General features: G+C 36.2%; 1 protein-coding gene across 1 annotated transcript; it reads right to left on the bottom strand.

Annotated features, from left to right (window-relative positions):
* Window positions 1-4,066: 4,066 nt before the first annotated feature.
* On the bottom strand, window positions 4,067-9,572 carry Ctsrl1 (cathepsin R like 1). Its single transcript, NM_001017509.1, has 8 exons — window positions 9,496-9,572; window positions 7,873-8,009; window positions 7,467-7,589; window positions 7,215-7,364; window positions 6,545-6,769; window positions 5,928-6,090; window positions 5,202-5,319; window positions 4,067-4,416 (listed from the first exon to the last, which is right to left on the bottom strand). The coding sequence occupies exons 2-8, from the start codon at window positions 7,996-7,998 to the stop codon at window positions 4,317-4,319; spliced, it is 1,005 nt and encodes a 334-aa protein (NP_001017509.1). The 5' UTR covers window positions 7,999-8,009; window positions 9,496-9,572; the 3' UTR covers window positions 4,067-4,316.
* Window positions 9,573-9,879: the final 307 nt, after the last annotated feature.

The following is a 9,879-nucleotide window of genomic DNA, read 5'->3' as shown; positions in this document are numbered from 1 at the left end:
CTACAGTGGACAAGATCCTCTCTTCCCTCTAGATCTACCTTAATCCATACAATACAATGAACCATTTCTGGCTATCATGAACGGAGGTGCTATCCTCACAGTGGAACATGTCCTTGTGATATGGTGGAACATCTTTTAGGTATATTCCAAGGGGTATTATAACTGTGTCTTCAGGTATTCCCAATCTTCTGAAACCTGCCAACTTGATTTCCACAGTGGTTGTACAAGTTTGCATTCTAACCAGTAATGAAGGAATGTTCTCCTTGTTCCACATCCTTGACAGCATGTGCTGTTGCTTGAGGTTTTGATTCTGAGCCATTCTAATGGAGGCAAGATACAATCTCAGCACAATTTTGATTAGCCTTTTCCTTTAATTGTTTCTCAACCATTAGAGATTCCTCTGTTGAGTATTTTCTGGTTAGCCCTATATCCTATTTTTTTCTTTATCATTCTCTTTTTTCTTCTTCCATTTTTATTAAATTGGGTATTTCTTATTTATGTTTTAAATGTTATTCCCTTTCCCGATTTCCTGTCCATCAGCCCCCTAACCTCTCCCTCTCCCCTTCTTTATGGGTGTTCCCCTCCCCATCCATCCTCATTACCATCCCCCCAACAACTCCCTATATTGGGAGTCCAACCTTGGCAGGACCATGGACTTCCCCTTCCACTGGTGCCCAATGAGGCTGATTGGTCTGTTGATATATAAATTCCTCAATTCTTTGTATATTTTGGATATTAGCCCTCTGTCAGATATAGGTTTGGTGAAGATCTTTTCCCAGTCTGTTAGCTGTTGTTTTGTTCTAATGACAATGTCCTTTGCCTTACAGAAGCTTTTTAGTTTCATGAAGTTCCATTTATTGTTTGTTTTGGTACCTGAGTTAATATTGTTTTGTTCAGGAAGTTGTCTCCTGTACAAATGAGTTCAAGGCTGTCTCTCCATTTAAGTTGATATTGACCAAGGGCTTGCTGAAAACTTAATTTATTAAGTTGTGGCATGTCCTTTGAATCCCTTATCTCTCCAAGGACTTCTATCATGAAGGGGTGTTGGGTTTTGTGAAAGACCTTTTCTTCGTCTACTCAGATATGCTTTTCCTTCAGTTTTTTATGTGGTGGATGACATTTATTAATTTATGTGTCTTGAAGTATCCCTACATTTATAGGAAGAAGTCTATTTGAGTATTGTGAGTGGTGATTTTGATGTGTTCTTGCATTCAGTTTGCAAGTATTTTATTGAAAAATTTTCTATTTAAGTTCATAAAGAAAATTATTATTATTATTTATTATTATTTTATCTCTGTAATTCTTTCTTTTTGTTGAGTGTTTCAATCATTTAGGTGTCAGGGCAACTGTGACCTCATAAAAGAAATTGAACAAGGATGCTTTTATTTTGTAGAATAATTTGAGGAGTATTAACATCAACTTCACTTTGAAAGTCTGATATAATTCTGTGCTCCAGACGTCTATTAGTTGCTGTAGACTGATAATTATTGAGTTTTTATCATTACATGTCTGTTTAAATTGTTCATCTAATCTTGATTTAATTTGATAAGGCTATATATTAAGAAAATTATTAATTTATTTTAGAATTTCAATTTTTAAGAGTACACAATCTTAAAATCCTTATGGTTTTCTTTATTTTCTTGTCTTGTTATTATGCACCCATATTCATCTCTAATTTTATTAATCTGGATATTTTCTCTCTGCCTTCTAATTATTTTTGGCTAATGGTTTGTCAATCTTATTAATTTTCTCAAAGTAAAAAGTTTTTGTTTCACTGATTTTTGGATTAATGCTGAGTTTGAATATTTCTTGCCATCTACCCTTTTCGGGTTTGATATCTTATTGGTATCATTGTTGTTGTAAAGCTTTTAGGTGTGCTGCTAACATGCAATCTCTACTTTTTGAAAATAATTCTATGAACTTGCTGCTTAAAAACACCCTGACATGCAGGTACTGTGGTACAGTGGCTAACGGTTTATACATCTTGTTGATTTTTCTCAGAGAACCAGCTTTTGGTATGTTGATTCTTTGTCGTCGTTGTTGTTGTTGTCATTGTCCTCTTTGTTTCTAATTGGTTGACTCTGTCCAAAATTTGAATATTCACTACCTTCTACTCCTCTTGGATATGTTTAGCTCATTTGATACTAGAACTTTCAGGTATGCTGTTAAGTTGCTAGTGTAGGATCTCTCCAATTTCTTTGTGAAGGTACTCAGTGCTAGAAATTTTCCTCTTGAGTTCTGAAGCTTTTTGTTGTTTCTGCTGTGCTTTTTTATTGGATCTTTTATTTATTTACATTTCAAATAGTATCACCTTTCCTGGTTTCCCTTCTGGAAATCCCCTATACCATCCCCCTCCCCTACTTCTATGAGGGTGCTCCCACATCAACCCACCCACTCCTGCCTCCCTGCCCTGGTATTCCCTTATATCCTCCTTTTATCCACTGTGGTCAGTAGTCAGACAGGACGCATTGTGTTATTTCAATTCCCTTTTTGTTTAAAATCTTTTGAGACTTCCTTTGTGTTTGAGAATGTATTCAGTTTTGGAAAGGGTTCCATAATGTGCATAGAAGAAGGTGTATTTTTGTGTTCAGAAAAAAATGTTCTATGAATGTCTGTTAGGTCCATTTGGCTTACATCATCACTTATTTTCCACCTTTGTCTGTTTCATTTTATCTGGATAGCTGCTTATAATTAAGAGTGGGACATTGAAGCATCCCACCAGTGTATTGTGATCAATATGTGATGTAAGCTATAATAGTCTTTTTTATTAACTTTATTAACTTCCTGTCATTGCATTTGATGAATAAATATTAACAATTTAAATGGTCACTTTGGTTGTCTTTGGCCTTTTCAGGTTGAAGTTTTTCTTTCACAGTCCTCTGTAGGACAAGATTTTTGATTAATATTGCTTAAATGTGGAATGATCATAAAATGTCTTTTTTCTCTGCCTATTATGATTGGAAGTTTCCCAGGTAAGGTAGTCTGGGTTGGCATCTGTGGTCTCCTAGAGTTGGTAGAATATCTTCCCACGCCATTTTGTCTTTTATAGTATCACTTGAGAAATAGGGTCCTATTCTAATAGACCTGTTTGTATATGTTATTTGGTCTTTTTTCCTGGCAGGTTTTCATATTCTTCTTTTGTTCTGTATTCTTATTGTTTTGATTATTATTTATTAAGTAGAATTTTTCTTTGTGTTGGTCTATACTGTTCTTTAAACTTGTACCATGTACCTTAATAGGCAATGTTTTTCTTTATGTTAGAATTTTTTCCCTGACTGTTTCTGCACCTTTCATCTGGCTTTTTTCTCCTATGTTTATTTCTATTTTTCTAAGATTTCGTCTTTGCACAGTGTCCCATATTCCACAGAATGCTTGTGTCTGGAATGTTTTAATGTTACATTTTTTATTGATGTATTCATTTCTTCTGTTTTGTTTACAATTATGTAAGAGTCTTTTTTGGTTGCTTATATTCTGTTGTATTTGAATACCTACAGTTTTTATTTTCCAATTTCCCTAGTTTGTTTTTTTATTCTATTTCTACTCTTCAACATTGAACTATTTTATTCATTTCCATTCACTGTTTCTGTCTTCATTGATTTCTTCCCTTCTTTAAGGAAAGTACAATACTTAAAAAGTCTTATTTAAGTATTTTATAATCTAATCTATCTGGTGTCTCAGCTATATTACAATTATCAGGGCACTAATGAAAGCTCATACATGGTCAAAGTGATATAAAATGGAGGGTCATAGCCCAGCATTATGCACTGGACGAGTACATGGTGCCAAGGCACTGTACAAATGAGCTAAGAATTGAAACAGGATGGATTTGTGTCAGCTAAACCTATTAGATTCAGAAATTATCATATAGTCTTTCAGAGCTGGGCTTCTGAAGGATAAATAGAACACTATAAGCAAACTAAAATCAATAATGGAATATAACCCATCATAGTGGATCACCTACAACCTTATGAACACTAGGATAACATTCACTTTTGAGGTCATGAGGAATTGCAAGTATGGCAACAAAATATCATTTTTTAAAAAGAGAAAGGACCTAGAAATTATATTTTATTTTTAAAGGATTTTATTTGTGCAGTAAGTAAAATTGAAATTTTCTTCAGAAATAATAAACATATATTAGTTAGTGGAATAGCTGTCATAATGCCAAAATAGTTGAAGGGTCCCAGAATTCACATTACAATGTACTTTTTCAGGAACACAAATATACCAAGCAAAGGCTATTCACTGACAAGCAAATAGCACTCCACTAAAAGGGCTGTCTTCTGCCAAATGTTTTCTTGTGGCTATCAGGTTGCTCAAATAGTAGGATAGTGAGCATATGAAGCAATTGCACAGTGGTTGTTCTTGTCTTTGGTGATCTTCATGTAGCCTCTAATGCCCCATTGTTTACCCCAGCTGAAAAAAAGTTATGTTTTCCATTTAGTAAGAAGATGACTGCATGTTGGGTTTGTATTAATAATTGACAAGTGATCAACTTAACAGATATATCAGAAAAGGCAAAGGGTCTACTGATGGGTTCCAAGAGGCACCACACATAGGAATGCAACACAAAAGCAGAGAATGGGCAGACTGGCTATCTACAAATATATGTTTCAGAATTAACAAATGTGTCATATTTTAGAAAAACAATGGCACAGCCATCATATTGACACCCAAGACACAGATGACAGAATCTGAATAGTGTGATTGCACATTGTGAGTAGGTTTTGAAAGCTATTGGAAGTTTCATAAGGCTAAGGACTGGAGATAAATTCATGAGCCACATTAAAGTGAAACAGACATTTTGTTGTGCATATAATTTGAGGTTTCAGGACATTGTGATAAGGCATACACGGACCACGCTGGTTAGCCACATTAGACATTGAACTCCTAGATCAGTGGGAAACACTGCAACAATTTTGATGTGGATAGTGATTAAGAAAATAACTGATGTTAACATCAGGCCTCTACACATATGTACTTGCATACACATGTGTCCACAGACATGCAAACATGCATACATATACACATACTTCCCACAATTACTTTTCAACTTAAGTGAAACAGTTTTTAAGGTGGTGTATCCAATTACTGACTTGCAACAGGCAAATTCCACCTGAAATGTTAGCTAGTAATTTTAACCACTGAACCATATCTCCATGTCTTGAAACTTCCAATATACACTTTTTGGCAATTTATACCTGTTTTTGATCAGCCAGTAGTGATCACCACCGGTATCATTTCCTTTAAACCCATAACCAACCACAAGAACTCCATGAGTCACAGAATTACTGCTACAATTTGGCTCATGATAAATACCTGAGAAATAAAATGAAAGGTGATTGATGTGAGATATACAGGTCACCTAACAGTGAACAGTGCCACCAAGAGTTTTCAACAGAGGAATTTTCAAAAGTTATGAAATGACACAAAGTACAATCAGAATAAAAAACTGGATGAATTGTTACCAATGTCATAGACATAAAGTGTTTCACAGAACACTGAAGAAATTATAATTAGTGTATATTTGTTGATAAACACTTGTCTCTGTGCTTATGATATAAATTCTTGGAATTTTGTGGAGTTTTTTTTAGTTGTTCTTAACAGAATCTCATGCCATGTTTAACTTGAAGAACATAAATTATTTACTTCACGAGGCTCTATTATACTTTGCTTTCAGATATTCAGTTTCTATAGATATCTAAAACATCTACCAAAAGAAGGAAAAATATAAATTTAGCTAAGCAATAGGTTTTATAAATTTTAACATGTTAAATTGCATCTGGTGTCACATCAGGTGAATTATAAAGAATAAAATCCAGAAGCCCAAATGTTTACATTACATTCCATACCAATACTAATCCATAAATATATTATACCATAGGGATGCCACTAGTCTTTTCTTATATAGAAGTAAACACGTGTACCTTTCTTATAGAACTTGAAAGATTCATGTGAAGCATCAATTCCAGCAGAGATGGGCCCAATAGTTGCTACAGCAACCATTAGGATATCCTCACTTTCGGGTAGGGACACAAATCCTGTGATTTCAGCAGATGAATTCTTTGGATTATACCGGCATGGTCCATCCTTTAAAGGACAAGGAAGAGACCCAGTTACTTTCACTCACCTTCTAGGTGAAACATAGCATTGTTTTCTTTGAAGCTGAGCACACTTAACATCTGGGTGGCAATAAATAATCCTAGGAAGTGAAATGCTACTGAGAGATTTAGAATTGAAATTTCATTTGCATATCTTCAATGACAATGAATTGGTCTTCCTATCTATAAGAAATTTTAACAGTTGAGAAATCTATATTATATGTATAGTAGTTGGCATATTCTTTATGTTTGTAGAAGCAAATAGAACTACACCAAAATAATTTCATCTGAAAGCTATATAAATATTCAAAAACTAATGACAGATTTAATGATATACAGAGTAATTCTACCAAATAATTTGTACTCTGAAGATGGTGGATTATCACTACAATTTTTCCACACTCCAAGCTGAGTTGAAATGACAGCATAGGATGTCCACTTACTTTCCCTTCATATGGATATGTTGCCTCGGACTGAAGACCGCCATTGTGCAAAACATACTGGAATGCATTATATGTATCACCACCAAGACAACCATTGTTGCCTTGAGGTTTAGAACAATCTACCAGGTTCTGCACACTCAGAGGGATGAGTTTGCCACTTTGCCAGATTGTTTGTGCTTCTATGGCACCAGTCACAGAAAATGCCCAACAAGCATTGCAGTTGCCCTGAATAGGGAAGAAAGAATTGTCATAGATAGATAGCAACCTGACAACAAGTTAGAAAATGTGCTACTGTATGAAAATTATTTAATGAAAACTGATAGATCCCTAGGAGATCATGTGTCTCCAAAAGGACATCACTACTAGCAGTTTGCTCATGCTCTCATCATGGCCACAATGAACATTTAAAACGGCCTATTTGTTTTGTGAGTTATTAAGGACAATAAGAGGGGGCATGAGTTTCACAGAAAGATGGGTGGACACTACTAGAGAGTATATGGGGTATATGTCTAGGATTAATATATACTTAAAATATATGAAGGATTCAAAGAAGAAAAACTTATTTAAAAAATAAACTGCATATCACTCCACATTTAATGTGCACACAAAATACCTACTCTTTTACCTTTACAACATGGTTTAAGAAGATGCGAATGTGACACTGCCATACCTGTCTCCGCACAGGAGTCACATAGCCTTTCTTTCGCCAATCAACAAATTTGGGGAAAATGCTACCAGCTGCACGTTTCATGATACTTTTCCCCTCCCTGTGAGTCTGAACTGGAAATTCAACCATCATTTTCCTGAATTCTTCACCAGTCTTCAAGGAAAAGTGTATAAATGGTTATAAAAGAAAAGTACAGAAATGGCTATATAAAGTACTAAGGAGAGCACAGTGTGAAGCAATCCACATCACACTCACCGTGTCACCAAATTCATTTATTTCCATGGTGAAGCCATTCTTACCCAGTCCATTCTCCCCATTGTGCAGTTTGATCATTTTCAGGTTTTCTTCCCATACTGCTCTCCTCAGTTCTTCTTCCTCCTAGAAATGAATATAATGAATATTATTTTTTTCTGATTAAACTTCTTCACAATCTGATGTCGACTTGCTGGTGCAGGTGAATAGAGGCCATGAGAAGGGACTCAGAACACTATATACAGACATTTACCAAAGGGAATCTGGCCACCCTGTCCTCACAGTGATTGTGAGTTAGATAGGCTTATAATGGTGGTAGTGTATGTGTGTGTGGCAGATCTGTGACCTCTAATTTGCTTTGTCATTTGCAACAGCAATGACAGTTCAGTCTTGGGCCCAGGTTACGAACCAGGCTATATGATTTGTCATATTTTTTCTTCCACTCTTGCCATTCAGCATCCAAACTGGGGTCAAGTATTGGAGCACCTGAGGCCACTCCCAAACAAAGGATGGCTATGAAGACAGCAGGAGTCATGTCCCAAGGTCCTAGAGAAGGGATAAAAATTACAATATGGCTACACAAACATTTTAAAATGTCCTTTTACTCCCTTTTCTGCAAAATGAAGCCATTCATAGTTGATAAAATTCTTTGAACTCTACCTCCAAATACATTTCCAAAATTATGGAAAAGGCTAAGGATATGTTTGAACTAAATCATGCACTGGTTGTTATGAGATTCAATAAAAACTGCAAAGCCCATGGCCAGAAATCTAGCAATGGAAATTTAAGGTACACTGTATCTCATCATTTCAGAAAGATCTACCTAAACAGTGAGATTCAGAAGCTAAAATAAAGTAAAAGAAAGAAAACAATAACAACCACCACAACAAACCATGAACTTAGGATAGCACTGACTTATGATCTCTACCCAGCAAAACTTCTATCATATGGTATTGGGTCCTAATTTTATGGTGATGCCAAATTTCAGAGAACACATCATATCTCTTCGTCATCTACAGCAGGTGTTGAGCTTGTCTTGAACTCTTGTTACTTAAATGAAAATTTGTACAATGTCTTCTGTAAGGATATGGGAAGAATCACAGGAACTATTCCTTCGATACTATACTGAGGATTATGCAACCAAGCTCTCCACTCACTACCTCAAGGAGAATGGTGTCATGTGGAAAATCATAGAAGACAGACAGTGGTGTAAAACACCTCTAATCTCAGCACACCAGGCAGCCTGATCTACAGAGTTAATTCCAGCAGAGACAGGGCTAAAGCAAGAAACCTTATCACAGGGAAAAGGACAAAAACAGACAAAGAAAGAAAGAAAGAAAGAAAGAAAGAAAGAAAGAAAGACAAAGAAAGAAAGAAAGAAAGAAAGAAAGAAAGACAAAGAATGAAAGAGAGGGGAGAGGGAGGGAGGGAGAAAGGAAGGAAGGAAGGATAAAAGAAAGGAAGGAAGGAAGGAAGGAAGGAAGGAAAGAAGGTAGGAAGGATGGAAAGAAGGAAGGAAGGAAGGGGAAAAGAAAAGTCACTGAAAGCCAGATCCAAGAGTAAAACTTGAGTACAATAGAAAAACTCTCATGGCAAGTCATACTCAGAACTTTCTGGGTCACTAAAGCAACACTCCCTATACAACCCAAATAGGGACATGCCAATTGCTACTACTCTACTACTATGTCTGCATATGTCAACTCAAAACAGAAGTACCTAGGTGTTATGTACAAGAAAAAAATTTTTTTCAGGGGATGACAATGACGCTGGTGTACATTACACCTGTTGTCACTCCCTGTAGGCACACCCAATCTATCAATTAATGGGATCATACATCAACCTAGAGTCAGGGGGTAAAAAGATTGGTTTCTCCATCACCTTCCCTACTCCTTCCCCTCCACCCACAGTTAGCACGGCTGCTGAGCTTTAGAATATTTTCTTTCTTAGGAATCTGCCTGATTCCCAGTGTGGTCTTTCAAGTCTCCCCTCCATGGCCACTTCAGATTCTGCCTTGGCAAGGACATGGTCTAACCTGTAGTGACTGTAGCTGACTCAATCCACTCCACAGACTCAACTCTCCAAAAGTTGCTGAAGTCTCTGGTACTGTCCCAGCAACACTTCTCTCGGGCTTTAAATCCCAAACATCTAAACAGTTGTCCCAACCCCTCAACTCTGGCCTCTTTTTGCTTGGCTGTGTTGGTGACTGGATTAAGCCTCCAGGCACTCCTCTTTCAGGCTTTTCCTAAGATATAATCTAAGACTGTATCTCTGAAGTGGGTGAGAGCTTCCTCTGTGGACTTTGAAACATTATTTTGTTAACCTTGTTAGAGAAAATTAGATGATCTATTCTATAGATTGCAACATGTAATACATGTTATTTTGCTTGCTGATTGTGTTTCCTATCAAAGCTGAAACT

This window comes from Rattus norvegicus, chromosome 17, assembly GCF_036323735.1.
Source record: "Rattus norvegicus strain BN/NHsdMcwi chromosome 17, GRCr8, whole genome shotgun sequence".
Taxonomy (NCBI): domain Eukaryota; kingdom Metazoa; phylum Chordata; class Mammalia; order Rodentia; family Muridae; genus Rattus; species Rattus norvegicus.
Note: the sequence above shows the minus strand (reverse complement) of the source record. Positions and strands in the feature narration are given on the sequence as shown.

Excerpts from the sequence above, each read along its gene's own strand:
- Ctsrl1 (NM_001017509.1), bottom strand. The coding sequence starts at position 7,998 with ATGACTCCTGCTGTCTTCATAGCCATCCTTTGTTTGGGAGTGGCCTCA. Across the intron at positions 7,590-7,872 it reads ATGACAAATCATATAGCCTG|GAGGAAGAAGAACTGAGGAG; the intron begins GTTCGTAACCTG and ends ATTCATTTCTAG. Across the intron at positions 6,770-7,214 it reads TGACTCCTGTGCGGAGACAG|GGCAACTGCAATGCTTGTTG; the intron begins GTATGGCAGTGT and ends TTCCCTATTCAG.